Consider the following 24,535-nt stretch of genomic DNA (forward strand, 5'->3'; position numbering starts at 1 on the left):
GCGAGGCCTACGGCATAACACCTTCCTCTTGGCAAACAATCACATTTTAGTATAGTGATGACACTGTGTTATTCAGTTCTTTTCTTTTTAAAAAAAAAAAAACCCACAAAATTGAATGTCACCATGGGAACAGTCTAAAGTTGATTTTGGAAAGAGGCTCATTTCCTATAGCTTTTCTGTTGGCATAAAAATAATGTCACTGAACTGTATCAGAAGTAAGTGCTTTATGAAGTATCACCTCTAAAGATACCAGTCAGTTCTGAAAATATCCTCCCTAATGGTTCCATTTCTTTAGTTTCTGAAGCAGAATAAAGGGCCCAGAAAGGTTTCTTTCCTGTTTTCCTCAACAAGAAACACACCCCAAGCTACCACCAGTGTGATGTAATTCAATCATTCTTCAGCCTGTAATGTGTAATAAGTGTCAGCTTGGAAAAATTCCTTCTTAGAAGAACAATTAAAACTTAAAGCAGTCATCCTGGTTGGCTGGCTGAACAAACGACACAAGTTCACACAAGAATAATTCAGTCAACCGTCTTAATAAGGATTTACTTTAAACAGAACCTTGTATGGGTACACTAGACTCAGTCTCATTAAGGAGTGAGTTGGATTTTTATACAGCATGAACCATTGGCAATCTAAAACAGACCCACTGAAGAATGGAATGGAGAATCAAACGCAATGTTTCAGACCCAAGCTCTATGTGCCTTTAATACTTTCTTTTTCCTTTTTTTTTTTTGAGAGAGTGCACACTACGACAGACATTTGCATTTATCATGTTTTTAACTTCTTTTCTAAGGATGAACTCTCTGAATCTGCATCTTCCAACTCCGCTCTGTGTCTTTTCAGTCCTCCAAGAGATTGAGTGCTCTCACTGCCTGCAGGATGCAAGTCAGCGGTATCCTCTCTTGTGCTCACGTTGTAGCTGTTGGAGTCCACTTCAGACAGGCAGCAGTCTTTGTGCAAGGGCACACCCATCTGTACAAGGTTGCCATTATCAGCATTTGAGTGCACCTGTAGTCCTTGCGTCACAGTCTCCTGCTCTCCAAAACTCTGTCCGTTGTTGAAGCATGAAGGGCGAAGATGCAAGTGGCCGTTATTGTGGTTAACACAGGAGGTGTCGAGGCTCCTCTCCTCACTGTCCTCAGTCTGGTTTCTGGAGCAGTGGCCCGACATGCTACAGATGGCAACAGCAGAGAACGGAGGGACCAGTGAGTGATGGCTTGATGCTGGTTGACAGTTCTGACTATTTTTCTGTTCCACAAGTCCTGCAGTCTGAATGCAAGATTCTTCAGTACAACTATTTAGCCCTTTGCAGTTAGCTTTTCCATTGAGCTTTTTAGTCTCAAAAGAATGCTCTATACCTCCACTGCTAGTGCCTTCAGATGTGTTTTCTTGGCTCTCCATCCGCCGCTGATTGTCACATTCATGAGCTTGGCCATTACTAGAATTTTCTATCAAGCCACACTCTTTTAAAGTTTCTTTGTTGCGGCTTTCAGTAGAAAGAGCTGGGGAACCTTGAGGAACTACTGAACTCAAGTTCCTAGAATCTTCCTTATTCAGCGAGTGCGCTGTACTGTGCCTTCCACTAGTTCCTGGTTTCCCTTCGTCATTCTCTCCATCTCCTCTGGAAGATTCACCATCTTTACTAGCTGAATATGATATGTAAGAATAATGAAGCCATTTGTAAGCTTTGTAAATCTTTCTCTCCACTGATTCACTGTCTGAACGAGGAGACGTCCTTTCTTTGAGAACTTCTTTGTTGGTTGAACTCCTTTCAGGCGAAGAAGCTGGAGAAGAAGAAAGATCATCTACTTTGATCTGGGGGTAATCATAGATGTCCTCACCTATGTAGGGAGTCACATTCTCTGTGTTAGTGTTAGTCCTTTCCTCCTTTTGCACCTTCTGTCGGCGTCTCAGCGCATTGCGTTGTCTCATAGACGTGCGTCGTTCATTCAGTTCCTCTTCATCTTCTGTACTGCTGCTGCTGCTGGAACTGCTGGATTCGTTCTCCTCAGGGCTTGGGGACCGTGGCCGTGGGAAAAGATCTGTATCTAGTTCTGCCTCACAGGTATTGTCATCAGAGTCAGACTCATTGGAAAGAGCCAGGAGACGTTTGTCCTGATACTTTCTCAGTGCAGAGAGCCTCTGCTGACGGGAAGCCACGTCTTCTCTGGCTGAGGGGGATTCAGTTGATCTTAAGGCCCTTAAGTTATAGGCAGTTTCATCAGACTCTTCAGCCACATGCGGTGGGGAGTGATGCAAAGAGGCGGAGGACTCTGACTCGCTGTAAGCAGAGCGTTCACTTACTCCTGCATGGAGCTGCAGGATTGTGCTCTCACTGAGGTCGCTGTCTGAGTCAGAGCTCCAGCCCTCGATCTCCCGGCGCACCAGGGAGTCAAAAAAGGCCATCATCCGTGGATCTTCCTGGACTGACTGGTTGGCATAATCATGGGACAAACCACTACCGCTGTTCAACACAAGACTGATGTACTCTTCATGAGTGTAGAGGCAACGTGAATCATCCTCAATTCTACCATCCAGATCCCCTGTGCAGTCAGGCTGTTTGTAAGGACTCCAGATCTGCAACAAAAAAATAATAAAAAAAAAGGTCTTTGAATTCATAAACTATTATAAGCATTTGAAATAGAACAGTAATGTAAATACCCAGAACAGCTGCAAGTGGCAGATTGTTCTAATTAATTTTTACCCCTCAGACCCACACTTATAAGTACTCCAGAGATGTGGGGTTTTTTTCTCCCCCTTTACAAATGTATTTTTCCTGCACCTACTTCACCCATCCAGAACTTAAAAGCTCTCACACTGCAGATTATCCATCATTTCAATATTTCATTGTATAATAATTTCTCCCAAATTGCAGGGCTCTATTTTTATGTAATAGGGGATGCTTACTCACTAACGGTAAGAATAGTTTGTTGCCTATAATACAGTCTTAGCACTAATGAAGGCACTTGTTTCCCAGGAAACTAGAGTTGCTTGTGCCAGTGATGTAGAGTAGCATTTCACCCAGCTGCATAGTCAGTCACACCTGATCAGCAGGCAGGAAGCTGAAAAGCAGAGCTGCACCACTCCCTTTAGGGAACAATCGTGAAGGAAAGAAAGCAACCAACATCCTTGGGGAAAGGTGAAGGAGGAGAGTTTTACTGAAAGCTACTTTTGAAGTGGAGAGAGGTAATAACATTGTGAAGCGTAATGATTTCACCAAAAGCAACAGCCTTGACTGAGCTGTCCATCTAGCCTTCCCTCAGTTTTCCTGGTGTGGAGGGGAAAAGGAAAAAAAAAACCAAACCAAAAAAAAAACCAAACAACAAAGAAGATCCACCAATAAATGCAAGAAACTAGTAATCCATAGCAAACATAGTAGCTGGATCTCCTTACCTGACTCAGTTTTATTCACAGATTCAGGGGCAGTATGATTAAGGCACTCATTGGACAACCACTATCACTTTGTTCTAGATCAGTTGTTAATGTGATGCACACCACTTATGGTAAGCAGACCTAATATGTAGCTTATCCACAATACAGCCTTAATGTGCTGCTTATAAAACATCTGATTTCAGTCATGCTTCGGTTTTACCATGCCAACAAGCTCAGGGAAAAAAATCCTATGCCAGCTGTCTATACCAGGTTGGTATAGGTTTTGAGATAGACTTTTGCAAAAATATCTATCTTTTTCCAACAGAAATTAGTCAAGTTTTGTTCCAAGGAGACAACACCTCTAACAAAAAGAGTATTTTGCCTGTATAAATGAGATAATCAGCACTCATCTCACAGATGCGTAGTTAACATATGTAACACAGTCTGATACTACCATGACAAGCACTATAAAAAAAGCCCACGAGAATGCTAGTAATTCTGTATTCACAGAGATTTTCAACAGTGTTCAGTAAACCCTTACACCTTTAACATTGGAAGTAAAACAAAATAAATTATCTTGCAGCTCCTCATTCAGCACAGTCAAATTCAAGACGTACAGGTAATCTTTATTCTGGAATTCTCCCACACTTGAATGCCTTTACTCTGCATCCTCTGTAATTCATGGTTAACAGAGCTTCCACATATGATCTGGCTAGGTAGATAAAAGAGACACTATTTCAAAATTAAAGTGGGCTGCAGATACACCTTTTTCTGTATGGCAATCATCAAGCTGCCTTTCAGAGCAAAGGCAAAGGAGTTTTACATTGCATTACATTAGCTTGTTCCTAGGAACATATCTCAATATCAAGGTGTATTCACTATTTGTACTTAATTGTTATTTTTATTACTCACAGAACTTAAACAAATTCTCTTCCAGTACAGTTCATTAATATAATACTTGAAACCAGAATGAAGACAGTCTCCATTGCTTGGTTCAAGCAACACTAGGTGTCTAGTCAAGGGACAAGCATCACGTTTGGATACAGATAACAAAACCCAATGTGAGCCGACCATGTATAGACTTTCATCAACCATACCTAACCTTTTTGAATTACTCACGAGAATAGAAAGAATCACTCTTCATCCTCTAATTATTTCCCAGGCTTCACTTCCTAAATACAACACAGGAAAGAGTCTTCTCTCCATGGATACATGAGAGAGATTGTTGATTTGGGGATACACCAAGTTTTTTAATAGAAAAATAGAACTCTACTCACTCAAAGGACTATTCTGAGTTGCTACCTTCCTGACGATTTAACTAGCACATGTTCAGTACCTTCTCTCACAATTTATCAGATCTTTTCCCCTCTTTGTTTGCATTTAAGCAGATGAGATTTATCATATCTTTTTGTATTTAATAAGCATATACCTTCTTGTAAATGCTTCATACTGTATGCCTGGACAAGCAGGCTGGCATGCCCCTTCCTCAAATACTCTTAGCAGTGTTAGATTGATCACTAGGTTTTATAAGAATTATCTTTTTTTTTTAAGCAAGAGAATTAGAAAGCTCTTAGATTCTATATAAATGGAGGAAAGGTAGTCTGCTCTGAAGTCTCTTTGGGAAAGGTCTGTTTTATAACGAAAAGTCATCTAAAAAGGTACATGAAGTGTGCACAGAGAGATTCCGCATCCTTGTTAGTGCTACCAGATCTTTCTGCTCACTCTGCAAGCATCAGAGAAAATACAGCAGAGTTAAATATTGAAAAGATAGCTACAAAGCGTCCACAGTGAGGCTTTTCCCTTCCAAGACAGATTTGTTCAGAAAGAAGGAGCAAATAAGGAAGAGAAGTCAAGGGAATTCAGGATGAAAACCTGTTTGTACAGGATCAGATGTCTCTGGAGATTGATACTCCTACTTCTTAGATGTTTTGCCATGAGGGAGTGCAAGGGCCTGCCAGAGTCCCAGAAAGAAATCAGACTCATAATCTATCCTTGGCAGAAGTGAGAAGTCTTTAAACTGACAGCAACTGGTCCAGTGCTCTCTGTGGCACCCAAAACGGGCTTCTTTGTAAATGGAATGCCTTTGCCTTTTTCTCATCCTCTGACGGATGCCATGTCAAGGAAGAATGTGAGCAAATTGAAGAAAATAAGTTGGCAAATCATCCCACTGAAGCAACAATCTATCATGAAGTTCTTTCTCTGTGAGAAGATTAAGGAGCTGAATATTACTCACTGATGCCCCGAGTATGGATATAAAAATAGGGATAACAGAAAAGGGGAGTACAAAACCGGTTCTCTACTTCAGCAGAGATGCTTAGAGGGGGTCTTTGAATTGCTTGTATTCCATGGTGGCAAACCCCCAAATTTTAAAACAAAAAAAAGTAGTTATGCCCATAGCGTGAGAATAATTTAAAACAACTATATTAGATTATCTGATTAGGCAAAGGCAGCTAGCCACAATGACATTAATCTGTCACCATAGCAACGTGGGCAAATAGACTTTGCTATCTTTGATAACTGATGATTTTTAAACAAATGGGACCTACAAGAGTTGTGCTCAGTTACACAGTATTCCATTTCCAATACCAGTATTCCAATACCATTCCAGTATTTATTTCTGAAAATCCTTACACACTTTATCTATTTTATCTTTTCTGGAACTGTCTTTTAACTGCGTAATTCTCCATGGCCCTCCTCTAAGCCCCACACATCAGAGGGAATGCCTCATTTATTTCTCCTGCAATGTAATTTGTTTTCCTGCCAGTACATCCCAATGTCCCACACACTTAGCTGAGGGGAAAGTGGTATTTTTCTATTTCATATTGCTTTAGCCTCGTGGCTAATGCTTGCTGCAAATAATAATTTTAGTTCACAGCTGTTCTTTTTGCATGCAATTTTACTGAGGTTCAGCTTTCTGAAATGGAGGGCAATGAGCAATTCATTTGGGCTGACACGTCCAGCACACACTGTCTGGAGTCAAAGCTTCTAGTATCCTTTATTAAATGAGCTTGTTGAGTCTTATTTTAGGTTTCTGAAACCTCCTCACTTGAATATTCACACCCCCACCCCCTGTCTTATCCATTGTATTCTCAGTCCTAGCAGAAATCAAACCTTAAACCACTGAGTTACTGAATTATGTTCTTGCAGGTGCTTTACAACAAAATAAAACTGAAGCAAAAAACCCCATAACCACAAAGGTCAAAATCATTCTTGTGAATACTATTCATTTCAGCAGGGTAGGCCTGAGATGAATTTGTATCTCATTTGCAATCAGCATTAAAATAGCAAGTGTGTTGGCAGAAGCACGTGGAATTATGGAATGGCTTGTCTGTATCACGCCTTGATGCTGGTGCTATCAGTTCCTCACTTCTAGAAGTACTAAATTTAGGCCAGCTAGTCTAAAAATTAAGGGCTCAGACAAACAGCTACTTGCATCCACATTTTTAATTCATCACAGAGTTTCTACAATTGAGGGAATGGAACACCAGCCAACCACAGTGAAGTTATCTTCTGTGATTTAATTCCAGAAAGATTTTTAGAAGACACTTGAAGGACAATAAAAGGAAGGACACTTCTTCAGGAGCTGATTAAAACAACAAACAAATAAAACCCAACAAAACAAGACAACATAAAAAACCCTCTAACTACCATTTTTATTTATGGCTTTTCCTCTTGTCATCCCAACTTCTCCGAGCAAGCACATCAAGCATTTATATGGGGGGAAAAAAGATAGCCAAACACGGGAAGGACTTGTGTTCCCATCTGTTTTTAGTGCAGTAAATAGCCCCTCAGAACTGCTGGTGGTGTTTTTGCTGTTTTGCCCTTCTACGAGTGGCAGTTACTAGCCTCCAGCCTAGCTGTAGAAGTAGCTGGAACGAAGAAGAAACCAGCATTGTATGGTCACCCACAAACTGCTGTTCACTAAGATAGTACCTTTAAAGAGCAAAGGCATGCAGATCAGACAAGATATGAGCCTTAAAACAACTTGATCCCCAAACAAGGCACACTACAAGCTGAGACAAAGTGACATACAACAAAAGGGTAAGAAGTTCTGGCTTGTTAATAAACTTAATACATTAAACATCTTTCCCTTAATTAGTCTCTAGCTTGCAATGTTTGGGGAATTCAGTTCCTTCAAAGCAGCTACACGAGTTCCATTGCACATACTGCGACACAACAGGCGTTCTCTTCTAAGGAAGCATTCAAGCAGAGGTGTCTTTGAAAGAGTTACACAACCTGTGACTAGAGCCTTAATCAAACTAACCTTTTAATCACTAGGCAAAAGAAAAAAACAACCCCCAAAATGCCAAAACCCCAGCAGAAGTACACAAAAGCAACACAGGGGATGTTTATACCAATGCTAATCCAACAGTCTAAGCACACTCATGCAGGAAGGATTCATAGGGTGAAGGGTCAGTAGATCTAAAATCCAAAAGGGAGAATTCAGGCTGCGTGAATCAATTTCCCAAAGCCAAAAAAAAAAAAAAAAAAAATGCCTCTGGCAAAGCTGTTGTTAAACAGTGGCAGTCTGACTGCTTGGAAATTGACAAAAAAAAAAAATAAAAATCAGTGAGCTTCTAAGACTGTTTGATGCACTTTTGTTCAAAGGCTGTATTTGATAGATTTGTGATCAAACCTGTCAGAGGGACACAGATGAAGAAAAAAGTAGAAAAGCAAACTAAAATACTAGTGGAAGATAGAAGAGAAGGAAAGCTGAAATATAATCAGGACCCAAATGCCTATAGTAGCTGTAACACAAGTGATGCAGCTGGGCATTGGGCCCTGCTCCCAGGATTTAGGGTCAACTCTGGTTCATAAGTTGCAGACCACTAAAACATTCCCTTGCAGGACAAGCTCATTCAGTCAACTTGTGGCCAACTAAAGCATTTACTAATACTCAAACGACCTCATTTAATAGCCACATGCAGGTAAGACTTTTATTAAGTCATTCAACAAATAGTTAGAAGCAGCATCAGTTCTCATTATCCTACTTAAAAATTAAATTGTTCTGCTTTCTTTCATTTTGTTGATAGACCTAAGTTATAGCAAAATTTCTATGGCAGCAGAACGCAAAGTGCATTAGTGTAGTGTAATCCTCCGCCTCCCCACCCTCAATCTCTGCTATTAGAAATCACAAAAAAGTTTCTGCCTTGCTCCCACGATATTGACTGTCTTCCCTTAAGGAAAGGAGTTTCAGAACCTTACTTAGTTATCTCTTTACATTCCACATAAAAAAAAAAAAGAGCCCAAACTTCCTAAAAATTCTCTACATTGATAGCAGATTCAGAAAAGACACATTGTGGAAGGTATTAAGAGTCCTGTTTCCTCTGGAAGCCACAGAAAGGTATGTTGAATTGATTCAACGCAGAAGTGTGCACAAAAGTTATAGAAGGGGTCCTGAGGCAGTATTTGGGCCAAATTCAGCTAGTTCAGGCTAGGCTGAGGCTCAACAATACTCTTTGGAGAGATTTTTATTAAGTTTTAGCCCAAAGTACCAGAAGTCTTAGGAGATTACATGTTACAGCTGTGACCAAACTCCCCCCAGAAGGACTGTTTGCATGCTACTTCAGTTACATACAAAATGAAACTGGAAAAAAATTCCTTTTTCAGGGTACAAATCCAGGAAATTCTGATCTTATCCCTTAACTCCAAAACATTTTAAATTGAAACAAAGTTTAAAGTTGAAATGCCCAGTTAAACATTCGTGTCAGTTTAGCCAGCAAATGAGACCACTTTTCAAATGAATAAGATGAGAAGACAGGATAGGTGTGGAAAAGAACAACGTTGAGCAAAAACAAAGCATTTCTTCCTGAAATAACGAAAGAACGCGTTTTCTGCTAAGTAATCTTACCTTTATAATCTTTTCAACACCAGAAGAACAGATCATGTAAGTGTGAGGATTAAACCGGACTTGGTTTACAATTGACCGATGACCTTTCAATACCATAAAAGCACCATTGACGACCCTGCCAATGCCACCTAGGGGAAAAACAAGCACACACTGAAATGAATAATTAAATCTTCATATTGCTTTCATTCATAATCATTTAAAGTCGTATCATATTTGACAATGCGCTTCAGCTTTATTTTGCAATACTTTAAGGCCCATGTCGGCTGCAGAATTCCAATTTTATGAGCAATGCCCCTATGAAAAGCTGCAAGTTTGATGAAAAGCATCCTTCTTGCAAATTAGGACTTGGAGGCTAGCTTTAGTTCAACTATCTAAACAAACAATGACGGTTTTTGACTTAATATGACAAGTATGTGAATAAGAACAACATACGTACTTAATGAAATCACCAGTGAAACCATTGTGCCTACGGCATGATACTACTCACAGTTTGTAAATCTGAAGCAAAGGCAAATAAAGAGGTTGACTTAATTAATAGCTAAACTCTGTGGTTGTTTTTTTTTAAAATTTATTTTTTAAATCAGCAATTCATTACTCTCACAGTTGACTCTAGTCCAATGAGTAGGAATCTAAAGGCGGCAATCTTCAAGGCTACTAACCTGAGTTACTACATTACAGCTGGACTTAGTATAGCCTTTCCTAGACTGGGATCTGTAACAGCTCGTATTTCTGTGAATCAAGCTCAGAGAGGGACCTGAAATAACATATCTGACCAGTGGGTTATATCATTTTTGTCACAAGGCAGAGAATTAGCTGAAGTGGAATGCTTTTGTACTAATGGTAATACTCAAAACAGAAGCCAGACAACTCCTCTGCTTGGTCATTGACTCTTACAAGGTCTATACACCAAAGCAAGAAACTGTCACACAGTAATTTTTTATATTCATAGATTGACACAATTAAACCCCTGAGTTTGTTAGAAAGCACACCTGTGTATCTGAATAAAAAAGTGTCAATCAACATGCTACGATTAACATCTTCAGTGAAAGAAACCAAAACTTTTAAAAGGGGAGAAGTGAAGACTAAAAGCCACTTCAGAGGAAAACAATCTTGCTATTTACAACTTTCAAGGTCATACGCACACTTTACAGGAAGTTAAAATAATCTCATTAGCTTCTGTGCTACTTATAGACATCTCAACACTAAACAAGTAAATTTCATGTTCTTCCTGATGAAGATGTTTGCTATTCTCCTTTGTCCTCAAAAAGAGCTCTTTCAGCTGAAATAGCTGCTGGTTTAAGCCGTGAGCCTAATGTTGAACAACTTGTCTTCTAAAACAGACCCAGAGTTCTCCTGCAGTGCACATTTCCTAAAGAAAAACTTGCATTAACACTAAAGAGTAGCAAGATAGAAGGGTCAAAAAAAAAAAAACCAACAAACCACCAACAACGGTATTCCTACATCAACTTCCATTTCTTAGGTTACATAAATAATACAGAACTGCAGCTAGTGAGATTGTGTTCAGCCCGTCTCCTCTTAGAAAACATACTCTATCCCTTCCACTCATTGCAACTACACTCTGAAGACCAGACTGATGTGTACATGCTGTACAAACCATGATAAGGATTTAGAAGCAAGGAGTCATCCAACTCCTAAAAATCCACAGACAGATCTTTTTACTGCTTTTGGAAAGTGTTCCATTTGCACAAATCAATTTTTGTAGACCAAACTGCAGTCTTGCGGCACTTTAGGATAGAAAGATAATGTGCCTGAAGAAGGGAAAAGAGACCGTGACTAATTCCAAGGACCAAAACACATGGCCATTTAAAAGACTTTGTACATAGAATGAAGGCTCATTTAAAATTAAGACAACTTGAAAGGGAGACTATCACTCCAGTTAAGTCCTAAGAATGTTCATCGAAACCCTGAGAACGAGTTACCAGGAATGGTTCTATAAGTTCTGCCTTCAGCCACTGGAGCAAGATTTCACCACTGTAAGCAAAGTTGACTGAGAAGTAACTGATTGGAGAGCAAGTTCATTAAATGCCAAATTGGGCTCTTTTGAGTCTCTTTTCCATTTTATGGGATTCCTCATGTCCTTTCATTCTGCTCACCCTGTTAGACATTCATGACCACATTTATAGCTGATGGCAAGTTGCCCTACTCCCACAGCATTCCTTCCAGCCAAATCACAGTTGTCAATCCAATTGCATCCATCAAGACAACAGTAGATGGTTACACCAAGTCCAGTTCTCAATGCATTTATCTTGACCTAGCAGACAAATGTTCCAGGAAAGAGGGCTTCGGGAACGAAGAGTCAATTTGCTTAGGAAACATTTCCAAGTCTTAAGTAATGCCTAAACCCAAGTTTTAACTATCCATGGACTCCAGCTGCCTGAATTCAGTACAAAACAAGAAATATGCCCTATGAAACACTTACAAAAGACTAAGACGTTAGAGAGACAATGAGTAAAGAAAGAATTATAATGGAAATTAAATACAAATTTAGAGCACCAATATCTTGGGCTGCATTTCCAAGCCAGTCATTGGCCTTTTGTGGTACTGTCAGCAGTGTGAATTAACCCATGGTTATTTTCCTAGTAAAATGGTAAAAACAGTTATTTAATGCCAGAACTGTCTTCTGGCATTAAAATTTTAGTGTTTATTAATACACTAGGAGCGCTGGATGAAAAGTGTACAGCATACCTTGTCTTTAACACAGCTGCCCCTAGGCTGTGGTGAAATTCAGACAGCGTCTGAAGCCCAGAAAGCCATCCGAATGCTGGGCTTCATAAATAGTGGTGTGCCCAGAAGGTCAAGGGAGGTGAAACCCCCATCTGGACTACTGCGTGCAGCTCTGAGGTCCTCAGCACAAGAAAGACATGGACCTGTTAGAGTGAGTCCAGAGGAGGGCCTCAAAGATGATCAGAGGGCTGGAGCACCTCTCCTGTGAGAACAAGGCTGAGAGAGTTGGGGCTGCTCAGCCTGGAGAAGAGAAGGCTCTGGGGAGACCTTATAGCAGCTTTTCAATAAAGGGTGCTTATAAGAAAGACAGAGAGATTTTTTTACCAAGGCCTGTAGTGACAGAAAGGGCAAAAACTTTAAGGTGAAATAATGTAGATTTATATTGGATATTAGGAAGAAATTTTTTACTATGAGGGTGGTGACACACTGGAACAGGTTGCCCAGTGAAGCTATGGATGCCCCATCCCTGGAAGTGCTCAGGGTCACGATGGATGGGGCTTTCAGCAATGTGATTTAGTGAAAGATGTCCTCACCCTTAACAGAGGTCCCTTCCAACCTAAACCATTCTGTGATTCTATGAAGGAACTCCAAAGCTTTCTGTCTTAATACTGAAGTTTCCTAAATTCCTTTTAAGCTAACAGTACAATCAGAGGAAGCACAATACTAGAACATACTTCACTCCTCTTAGAATGAAGGTGAACTTCCCTACAAAGCCCCTTAAAACAACTAACTACCCAATTACAGGAAAACTCCCCCAGGAGAAGATCACTGCAATCACAAATCTTACCACTCAGCTTCTTCTAGTAGTATAAGAGGTTTTAATAATTTAAACCAAGAAGTATTGACTCCAGCAATACTCTGATAATCTTTGTGTCAAATATAATAGACTGCCCCAGAACCTCATTTTTGAACAACCCTTTGCCTGATGCAATTCTAGTCCACCAACTCCTATGTGCTTAAGCGACATCTCTAAGTTAGTGCTAAATGCAGAGCCTTCTACATCCTTATCCTGACAGTGGTCCCTTCATTTTATAGTAGTCCAGCAAAATTGGTATCGTATTACATGAGTATCTGCGTGGCAGACATATGCCTGTGTCCAGACTCGTCTGGAATCCCCCTGGTCTCTCAGCAGAGGCTTAGCTGCAGCCATACAGCTTCCAGCCATCTCACAGTGTGAGTTAAGTTTGCTCATGTCTGCTGGCAAAAATAAAGCATATCTGTACATTAAGTGGAGGCTGGCCATAAACTGCTCAAATTCCTGAGGCCATCTTCCTTTTTTGCATGTAATAATTTCTATTTCTTTTTGCTGTCTTCACTTGAACTGGTATTTTTATTTGTATTGTTTCAGTAGAATTGACCTTTGCTATCCCAACAACACTCAAATTTTGCTTTTGAGGTTTGAGGGTTTCTTTAGGAGATGGTTTTTGTTTGCTTTTGAATTCAGTGGTATGCACAGGTCCTGCAACTGGTTTAGCATGGCAGCTTTTATATTCTTAGATAGTTACCGTGTGTATAAGCAGTGTTTACAAGGAAGCCAATAGCTTACATATGTTGTTAATTTTACAAAAAAAAAAAAAAAGAAAAAGCCTTAAAGTCTTCAGGGGCTGATTATGCTGACTTTAGAAGGTTTCTAACTTTCTAACCTCTAAATACTGGAGGGAAGGGATGGAGATATACTAGCCGATTTTGCAATACTTTCCAAAAATTGCTACGCTTAAAGGCAGTTCTGAGTAGTGGTTTAGTGTTCTAGCTGTGCTGGTTGACAGTTTTTTTGGTCTGCTTTTATTTGATACACAAAGTGAAATGTCAAGAAAATCTCTCTTCCTCTATACCCTGCAAATAAGTGCTCCGAAGAGGAGCAATACAAAGTCTCAAAAAATATCCTACTACAGTATCTGACCAGCTGGAAGAAATAACTTATAAAAGTCTAAATCTGAAGTGAACATTTTATAACAGATTTCCCCTACACTCATTTGACAAGAATACTGTGACAACAGAAGGCACATCTACAGGCTCAGATATAGACGGAAGGAATAATACAATGCTTTGAAGTAGTAGATGTCTACTAAGTTGCCGAAGTGATTACTTCTTGGTTTGATTTATTATTTTATGTTTTATATACTGTGCTAATTAAATTCTCATTTATTATGCCATTTTGTAACTACTTATGCAAATGAGTTGACATTTCACATATTGAGAACATGCTGGATGGTACATACCAACATATTTTAAAAAACACTAGTAAATCATAATGAAGGAGAGTGAGATATTTGGACAGCAATCTGACTTCCCATGCACAAGTTCCACAACACGTAGCAGTGTTTAAAAAAAAACAAACCAGAAGAATGAATTATTTGAAGGATAAGTAAAAAAAAGGAAGTGATAGATTATCAGGAAAAGTGCCCTAGTACAGAAATCCTGTAAGAATGTCTCTAAACTAATGGAAGCTGCATTGTTCTAAACATTTTAAAAAAAAGTCTCCTGCCGGAGAACTTGCTGGGATGAGGAACAATCCTCCACTGGCTCTGTAACAGGGGAATTAAATGACCTCATTAAGAAGAAGTTCTTTCTATCTAGGACACTGAAAAAGAAGCCCCACTGGTTGTTCATATAAGGTAGAAAGACGTTCCACGGACTAAAGCATAACTTCATACAAGCCTTGTGAATTATTCAAAGTGCTGAAAACTCCTGAGAAGAACCAGATATTTGCAGCTGCTGCCAGTGTGCCATAGCATACCATTCCACTGTAGTACTTGGCACTACAGTAGAAAGCTCATTTAAAATTAATTTAGTTTTCATTAATAATAATCCGGGACACATTTAGACCGTAGGCCACAGCCCTGCATTTGAATCCTATGAGGTCATGGTGTGCTAACGGAAGAGACATACCATAGTTTGGAAAGCAAATGGACAGCACAATGCAAACAAATACACATAGCATATAGGGCCTCTGCCTTGCAGTGCAGCTGATTACATTTAGGTTCCCTAAAAAATCTCTCTCTGGTCACTTACACACCTGTATTTGTTTTGTACAATGCATGCCAGCAGATGGCTTTGCTCCTCAGAGACCCATCTGTAGAGAAGCTAGATTTAAACACAAGCACTCTTGCCCTGAGCGCAGCGCCCTGCAGCAACCCTACTAGTGGGATCAGGAATCTGACTCCAGCTCTGGCAGCAGCCAGAGCAACTTCAAGGTTTCTGACAGGCAAAACTGACTCGGGTCACATCAAATATGGAGTGAGAACAGCACGAGCTGGCCAAGATCCTTTCTCCTCCCAGCATTGTAAAAGGAGACAGTTTGGAGGAGGCACCAGGGGACTCCAGCTTAGAACTTCTGCTACTAGAAGAGAAAGTAAAAGGGAGCATCTCCCCATAAGAAAGCAGCTCCAGCTCCATTTACAGACTGCTTCCTTTGTCACCTTTAAACCCACCCTCCACCTCCCAGGCCAGGTGAAAGGATCAGCGTGGCCTTGCAGAGCTTTAGCATAAACACATGGAGCAGTGGGCTACATCAGCACCCACTTTGGGCAACCTGGTCTTCCAGGCAATCACCCACTTTGCCTAGCCTACACCTAGAAACAGCCCCATGGTGGTCTTGTACCTCTGCAGAGGTTCCAAAACCCAAAGAAAAAAAAAATAATCTGTATTTAAACATCTACAGAATATGCAGAAAGCTGAAGTGGTAGTGGCTGTTTTCAGACATATACTTTCTCCCTTCTTTTGTTGCTGCTAAATATCTGCCATGTCTATCTACACCTTATCTATACCAACCTTCCCACTGTTGTTATCACCAGTAGAGCTGAATAACAACACAAAAGCCAAAACAAAATTACTACAAAAATAAACTTGGGCACACCCCTTCCATTCTGTCCCCTCTCTTGGTCCGAGATTGCTCTTTTGGTGTGTTTAACTGCATAGGTTGCAATGGTTTTTACATGTTATTGGAACCATGAAATTAACACCAACTATGCTTTCTGAACATAAAGGCGTTATTGGAACCATGAAATTAACACCACCAACTATGCTTTCTGAACATAAAGGGAATAAAATAAGTGAAATTATCACATAACTGATAGCTGTTTGTGGGGTTTTTTTTGCTGGTGGTTTGTTTGTTTGTTTAAGTTTTTGTTTGTTTGTTTAAGATGGAGGTATGAAAACTGCTTGCCTGTTCATTTGTGTTGTACTGGTAGCTGCAAACATGTTCAATACAATATAGAGGAAGGAGGGACTAAGACTTCTCCAGCCTCTCCCAGTGCTCAGTGTCATCTTCAGCTTTCTAGTGCTAAATTAGGTTTTAAACATGCTAAGGCCCGTGGGAGAAACACTCATAGATGCTGAATCTTCTTCTATTTGGCTACAGCACTACAAAGCACACAACACTGCCTTGCCACCTAGCCAGGACATTTCCACAGGTTTCTGGTATTACAATCCACATGACATGGAAACCAGTCCAAATTCCACTGAATACAAGAACCTTTTCTACACTGCCCCACAACTTACTTGCTTTGATAATCAAACAACTGTTCCATAGCATGCTCTGGTCAACACTGACCTGAAGATAGAGACAAACCACAGTCTTAAAAGTAGAACAGTTTAGATCCCAAATCCACACCTCAGAAACCCCAATTTTTTAAAAATACAAACCTTCCAGCACATGGTCCCCATTGGGCCAGGCAGCTCCCCCCCGCCCTGCACTGGTATGTATATATCCATGTGTGCACATATATAGAAATCTCAAAAATAGCTAAAGACATTAAGAAACACTTAATCATCTATTATTCATCTTCACTTATCAGCCTGGAACTTTGAGAACTCAAACCACAAGCTGTCTGCAATGAGATAACCTTGTTCAAACATTGTGAAAATATCTGTTGCTGAATTCTTCAAGCCTAAAGAGGTGTCTGCATTTACAATGACCAAGGAGGAGAAAAAAGGGAAGAAAAATTGCATCATTACTGCTGAAAATTGGTGCAACTAGTTTAGTAACTGGACCACAATGACAGGCCCTTTCTTGCTAGCAGTTAGAGTTTAAGACAGAATTAAAAAGAGGTTTTGAAATGCAGTTCACTGCTCTGATTTAGTGAAGTTTTTCAGAAGTCTGGTGGCAGCCTGCTCACGTAAACTGAAGGATCCCCAACTGTCTTCTCAATCGCAAATAAACATCATATCCCCCCCGTAGCATCTTTGAGCAGTATTTCAAAAGCAAGAGGCAAGCTCTGAGTTGCAAAGATGATTCAGAGTAGTGGGTGAGGAATGCAAACTCCATTTTGCAAAACATTTGGTCTACTAAGCCCTCTATTAGCCCACAAGACATGTCAGGTTCTGTCTTGAATGCGGATTCTTTACCAGCTAAGAGATCATGTTTATAGCAGTTAGGTTTAAACACTGCCTGAAGAGCTTATATGTTAACAGTCTTGCTGGGCAGGTCATATAGGGCTGATGTCTCTTCTCACTTCTAGCTTGCCTTGGAGTCAAGTAAAAGCTGTGGAAGCTCAGGACTGCTTTTCTTCTGCCAGACTAATGTATTAATTTTGCTAGAAACTACCGCTGAAGAAAACCGGGATATATACTTTAAAGAGGAAATTGGCTGACAAATCCACCAAATAATCAGCAATTACTTCTGAAGCACAGTGGGAAGCTGGGTAGTACTTGGATGGAGAAGAAAGTGGAAAAATGAGCAAACTATTCCATCTTCAAGAAAGGACAAAAGGTGGTAAAAAAGCAACCAACCTTCTGGCATAGGAAATCCTGGCCTATTCTGAATAATTTAAGACTGTGAGGGAAGACAGCCAATAAAACTCTTCAACAGAACAGCTTCCTAAGCAATTTAGGAAATACCTTTTTTCACAGACCTCCCTGGCCCAAAGAAAATCCTGTCTAATAACCGGACCGAACACAACTGCTGGCAGAGTTTCCAGCTGAGGGGAAATGACTCAATGCAACCAACTGGGAAGACACCTCTAAATTATGACTGTTCACAAAACCCAGCAGAATTTATTCCATTTTCCTGACAAAATACCAACACAGGTAACCCCACTCCTCCAACTTGAAATATGTTTGCAATTGTCTGACTGTTATGTTCCCCCCTAATTTTCTTCACCTCTTGTGTAGTAATGTTGCTAACCATTAGACACCTAGTACTTGCCACACCTGTGCTTTAGCAAAATCATCTATTTCAGAGTTGTCCTTAAGGATGCAGTGATGTAAAATACTCACGCTTGCAAAAAAGTTGCTATTTACAAATAGCTGATATAATTTAAGGGAGTTGTATCATAAATATTTATAGCAACACAATGTCTGAATTCAACCAGAAAGTACAAATCAGTTAGAGAGATATTTTTATTTAAAATGCCAACCAACCAACAGTACAGGACATTACATCATCCTGTCTAGTTTGTACAGTATTTTAAATGAAAGACTACATTCCACCCCCTCAGATCACAGACCCAAAGACATGCCTATTTTAAGCTACAACATGAGAACAAGGAGTTTTCCATTGAAGCAGCAGCTTTCCAAGGTCTCCACATCCCTACAGCAAGACTTTTTCCAAGAAGGAAGCACAGCAACCTCTCTAGCTGAGCAATTATTCTGAACCACAGGATGAGATTTAAGAAAGGATGTTTCATCACATTCAAAACGGGCACAACCCTTCAAGAAGAGCTGAATGAAGAAAAGAGCAGCTTCAATAAGCCTATCACAGGTGATCTGGATGGCCAATGAATTATTTGCCACAGGAGCTGAATCTTTAGGTCTAACAAAACAAAGCTCATGAGTTTCGCTAAAATGTTTCAATAAGAGAATTGCTCAAGTTACAAGAGACTAAGACATACAGCTCCTACTACAGGATCACCTGATCTCCTTGAGCAACCACTGGGGGCAATTGACATTAAGTAATAAATTTTGTAACTGAAATGTTGCAAGTTTACTGACACCCTTCCTCAAGTTACAAGAGCCAGAAACCAGAAAGCTGACCAAAACACATATGACATTGTTTTGTGGTAATTCAGTCCTTGTGCAAAGGTCCCACATAGTAAGTGTCACTTGCAGCTGCCTGGGAAAAAAAGTTTTCAAGAGCATCACAGCCAGATAAACACAAAATCCCAAATCCGGAATTTACAAATGGAGTCAGGACAAGTATAGTAACATCCATAAAACCTATGTCCACACATACGTACAGTCCACGCATGAAAACTTAGAGATAAATAACTAATTTAAATGTATGTAACCTTTGTTTTAACTAAGAGGAAATTCCATAAGTGTCGTAAACCAGTGTCAAATGTAAAAAGAAATCACGCAAATTAAAAGGAAAGCAGGGGGAAGTCTCTGTAAACCCTACACAAAGATAGAAGGCCAAGGTACCAGTGTATTCAGCAGGACCATCTTCAGGACTTCTGGACTGCAACATCAAATGTTGGTTAAATAAGCAATCCAAAATTAGAACGGCATTTTCCTCAAAAGCCTGCCCTTAACCAAACCTTTTAGAGGCTAGCCATCCTCTCAGCTGTGATTAACAACCTTTGAAAATGAAACAAAATATTTTAATTTTACCTCTAATGCAGCTTGCAATTTTCTCTCCCTATTGCTAAAGCATTTGAGACCACAGGATAGCACTCAATTGTACTTAATACCACTAAAATGTACAGTTTAAACTGTCAAAGCTATTAAAAATAGAAACGGCAGTACATTTCCCTAAAGTCTTGAGTTTTTCAGTCAGGATTCAACACCCTCCTAAAAGAGCACAGTGATTTGTCTCAACAAAAGAGATATGCTGATGTTGTATGGCTTAGAGATTGCAGTGGATGATGTCGTATTGCCAAACCCTACACAATACGAGACAATATCAAATTAGGCACTGACCAACTGCGGCATCTACAACACTACTGTTCCAGCCCATGCACACCGCTGCTTTTCTTCACTCTAATATCCCTCTCCTACACTTTCACACTGGGTTGAGGCAGTGCTACTTGCTTAGCATGTCTGCCCCAGCATGGGGAAGGGTCAGGAGTGAGTCAAAAGTGGTCATTTCCACAAGCTGATAGCACTCCTCCACTCAGAAAGTAAAAGAGCGACAGTGCTCTGCATTAGAAATCAGTGGGAGGGTTTTGGGGTAAGAGGAAGGAAAGAGGGGAAGAGAGGCCAATGCGCTGGAGCTGTAAGGAGCAGTCGCCTGTGAACCCAGTGCCATTTTATGCTGCAAGCTTCATTATGAGATGAAATTTCTTAGCAATAGATGCTAAGTTCTTCAGTGATCTCAGATCAGCTTAGAAGCAGCAGAGTTGGTAGACAAGAGAGGGGGAAAGACACACCCTGCTCCAGCCACAGCGCTTTCTCTCCAAAAGGTCCTCTAGAAGACTTAAATGATCGTTATACGAGAAGAGAAATAAAAAGAAAATCAGTACGATAAAAGATTCAAATGGCATTGGCCATTGTTATCCAGAGATTGGATTAGGCATTTGTAAACTCCCCTCATCCAGCTTTCACCAGTATTACTAGATTCAGTGGCTGAGTGAGAAAAAAACCAAATTATTATTTGTTAGACACCTGCTCCCTCTCCCCAAATTCCAAAAGAACAAACTTACCAGCTTCTGGATCTGGAGGAATCCTCCACATATATAAATTGAAGTCATCAGACCCCGAAAGGATGTACTGTTAGGAACAAAAATAAGAGCAGTTTACCACAAAGTGTAACTCGAATTATGATATTTTATTGTTGATCTAGTTTCTCCAAACCGAAAATGAGGAAAAAAAATTGTGTCATTCATTGCACCTCGCTGATCAACTTACCCTTAAATGGGGGTGAGGTACTGGCAAAAAGTGTTGCACGTATATAAACGGAGGAAAATTCAAAAGCATGCTTCACATGTCTAATGCATCCTCCCCAAAGCCTATGTTGTCTTTGTTAAATAAGGCTATGGATCTTCGTTGGCTTTAATACAAGTGTGTCTAGATCTAGCTCTCATGTCTTGCAGCCTGCAACTCTGGGTTTTTTGGTTTTCTTTTTTTGGTTGTGTGGGTTTTTTGTGTTTTTTTTTTTCTTTTTTTTTTTTGACGTCGAAGGCTTTCATCTTTTTTTTTTTTTCCTCATCTCCTGAACTACTGAGGAAAACATCAAACACATACCTAAAAGAGAGCTAATATGTCCACTACACACAAGCACAATGTGTTTGGCTCATCAGTCTACTAAGACCATCAAAAGTCAGTCACTGAGGATAATTTCGAACACTGAACAAAGCCAAAGCTAAACATTCACTGTCAGCAAGTCTCAAGCGGTTTAGAAAACCACATTTATCATACTATTCACTTTTTTCCTGGTTATAGTTACTCTGAAGAGACAGAAGGCTGCCCTTTTTCAACAGTGCATGAATGATAAGCAATCTCTTTATTGTACAGAAGTTTATGCAATATGCAATTTGAAGTAGCTTAATATACTACAAACATGCACTGGAATGACAGGTGACATTTGACATGGTAAAAAGCTTACGCCTCTCAGTTACGAGAGGCCACAAACGGTGCCTTGTCTCCAAATATCTCTTCTCCAATAAACTGTACTCTGTCTTTTATTTCTCTCCCAAATTAGAGACGAGATGACATGTAGTGGAACCAACAGCAGATTCCAACTCCAGTTATACTGATGCAGTTACACTGATGTAAGTCTCTAGCCCCCAACGGACTTAAGGCTTCTGCTTAATCAATACAGTCCAAAAGTTGGGGTTTTCATTTTATTATTACTATTAGGGTAGAGAGGAGGGAGGAAAAAAAAAAAAAAAAAAAGAAGCAAGTCTGTCCCTCTTCTAACCTTTGATAGGAAACAAATTCTGTTTTGTTTGGCTCAAATCTAACTGGTTTCTGTCTTTCATCCTCCAGGGATACAGAAACTCATCAGGCAAAGTAACATCAAGCAGTGAGGAGAAGGGTCCTGCAATAACACCGAACTGAGAAACAAATAAACAAAAAACATACACTAACACAGAGAAAACTGCTATAAATTTGCATATATTATGTTTGCAATGCTAATTATGTTCGTGCAGTGTTTGGATGTTTCCAGCCACAAAAATGCAATAAACAACCACTAAAATCCCTTCCCTGGTTTCCAACTATCACAATCAAGCCATTCTTTTTTCTCTTATTTTTAAGGATGCAGGATATGAGTAAGCACTTATGAATGCAATTCTACTCCTTTTCTGACAGATAAGAAACACTGATCAAACAAAAGTTCCTTTAAAAACTTGTGCACACTAGTTCTGCATCACTCAAACCCATCCTTTCCAAGCCAGAAAGTTGTTTCTACAAGCCAACGTGTTCAAGCGCTTAAGCAGCTTGCCTCTGCCAAACTGACCTGACCGTGCCAGGAATATGTGCTTCCCTTTCATTGGAATGCTCATAAACGTTAGCCCACAGCAGGAGGAGCCACTGTGCCAAAACTACAGAGATTAGGGCTAATATAGGCAACCTCCCGGCAACCAGAAAGAAAACACCCCTAATATGTTTTGTTACACCAGAAATGCAATGTGGGAAAAAAAAAAAAAAAAAACAACAAAACCACCTATTGTTTAAAGTTATAAAGATGTTGCCAATTGTTAGTGTTTATTACCAAACTGTGTGGTTGAAGCAGCAACTGGTTTGCCTAGGACACGTGGGGGGAAAAAATGGAGACTTCTAAACCAGCTAGAAACTCAGTATCTTGAATTTATAACCATAATAGCCTTTTATTTTTTTCTAAACCAAACAAGTTCTAACAACTCCTCAATACAAGTGTCATTTAGCAGTTTACGTCATAAATCAAACAAAGCTACCAACAACGACAGGCCCCAAAGTGACAAATTTCAGATATCCTGCACCAGGCACACAACGCAGAAAAAAACATGTTACACACATGCAGGGAACGAAGCGTCTGTGAGACTCTTCAAATTAGCTTCCAAACTGTGTTGCAGAGGAACTCACTGTGTATCCTCTAAAACTCAATGGCCAATTGTCGAGGAAATCTGGCCCACCAAACTAGAACATAGCACCTGCAAAAACCACCAATCGGAGTATACTCTGTCTTGCTTTGGGGACAGCAAAATTTAGAGTGCCCTTGTGGACTCATTGCAATTTGACTGCACTATCAAGAGTGTAATCAGGAGGTCAAGACAAGTGATTATTCCCTTTATATGGCACTTTTGTGGCCATACCTCAAATATTGTGTCCGGTCTGGGTCCCCTGATACTAGAGTGACACTAATGACTTGAACAGAGAGTGGAGGAGGGCAGCTGGGGCTGAAGGCACATGTCCTGTGAGGAAAAGCAAAGGGAACTGGCCTTATTTAGCTAGAAGAAGAGAAAGTGAACGGATAGAGTGGACCCCAATAGTCTCCCACTTTCTGAAGGAATACGGAGCTACGGGGGACAGACTCTTCTCAGAGGCATGCAATGGATGGTCAGGAAGCGACAGTCACAAGTCACAGCAAGGGAAATTCCAGCTGAGCACAAAGGAACAGCATGTTCAGGAGGAGCATAACAAACACTGCAACTTGGCCACAGAACAGCAGTGGAATCTCCACCATTGCAAATCTGAATTTTATCTCAATAATTCCCTGAGCAACCAGATCTGACTTTGAAGACACTCTGCTCTGAGAAGCAGTTTCAATCAGATGAGCTCCAGAGATCTCTTCTGATTCATTTTTTCAAAGATTGCCAAAGTAAAAAGGGAAAAAATTGTTTTGATGGATTTGGGTTGTTTTTGGGGTTGGGGGACGGGAAGGGGAGAGGGCAGGAGAGGTGTGCAGTGTCAGGAAAATGCCCACCTCAAAACTCTACACTCCATCACACATCACAGCTTCATGAGAACTCCAATGAGAAGACAAACTTAGGCCACACCGATGCAAAAGCTGCAGTTCGGCACATGGACTTGCATAAATTCAGGTGGTCACAATTTGACAATTTCTTTCTTTAAATTCCCTGAAGTATCCTGAAGTAGTTCAGAGAATCACAGAATGGCTGAGGCTGGAAGGGACCTCCAGAGGTCATCTGGTCCAACCACCCTGCTCAAGCAGGGTCACTTAGAGCCCACGACCACATCCAGATGGCTTTTGAATATCTCCAATGGCAGAGGATAGCCAATCCAACTATCTCCAACAGAGATATAGTTCCTGCTTACTTAAAAGCACCATGAAGTCCTTTGCTTCTTTACCATTTCCTAGCCTAATGACATTTGCACCACTCAAATACACTTGGCCAAAGTATTCTGGAGTGAATTAGAGAAAATCAGTAGGAATGAATAGAGCATCTGCATTGCAATTATGTCTAATCACAGTACAAAGCTCAACTCACTATCTGAGCTGTTCTGAGGAAGTGCTTACAGGTTTACTCTTGCAACTGAGACAGCCATCAGTAAATGCCAAAAGCATTAATTGATAAAGTCATCTAGACAAGTTTGATCTTGTAAGCAATGGGCTGGGAGTTGCAAACTTTTTATATAAATTTAAATTTTCAATAGTTAGCTCTGCCAAAGTTATCAGAAACAGATCATATTCCACAAAATATCCAACTATTTGGTATCTCTGTCATTCCACTGTCACCACTGCAG

The 24,535-nt window shown here is 40.2% G+C and overlaps 1 protein-coding gene across 2 annotated transcripts in view; it reads right to left on the reverse strand.

The window, feature by feature from the left end:
• Nucleotides 1-771: 771 nt before the first annotated feature.
• DCAF5 (DDB1 and CUL4 associated factor 5) overlaps nucleotides 772-24,535 on the reverse strand; it is a 69,181-nt gene continuing 45,417 nt past the window's right edge. Inside the window, exons 6-9 of one of the 2 annotated variants that reach the window (XM_009883491.1) lie at nucleotides 20,551-20,617; nucleotides 9,227-9,354; nucleotides 1,281-2,580; nucleotides 772-1,226 (exon numbers count right to left, since the gene is read on the reverse strand). In XM_009883491.1, coding sequence (XP_009881793.1) covers nucleotides 772-1,226; nucleotides 1,281-2,580; nucleotides 9,227-9,354; nucleotides 20,551-20,617 — 1,950 coding nt within the window. Of the gene's footprint in view, nucleotides 2,581-9,226; nucleotides 9,355-20,550; nucleotides 20,618-24,535 lie in introns of both variants that reach the window. The other variant, XM_009883490.1, reaches the window with a different exon arrangement.

This window comes from Charadrius vociferus, unplaced genomic scaffold, assembly GCF_000708025.1.
Source record: "Charadrius vociferus isolate BGI_N301 unplaced genomic scaffold, ASM70802v2 scaffold34, whole genome shotgun sequence".
Classification (NCBI taxonomy): Eukaryota; Metazoa; Chordata; class Aves; order Charadriiformes; family Charadriidae; genus Charadrius; species Charadrius vociferus.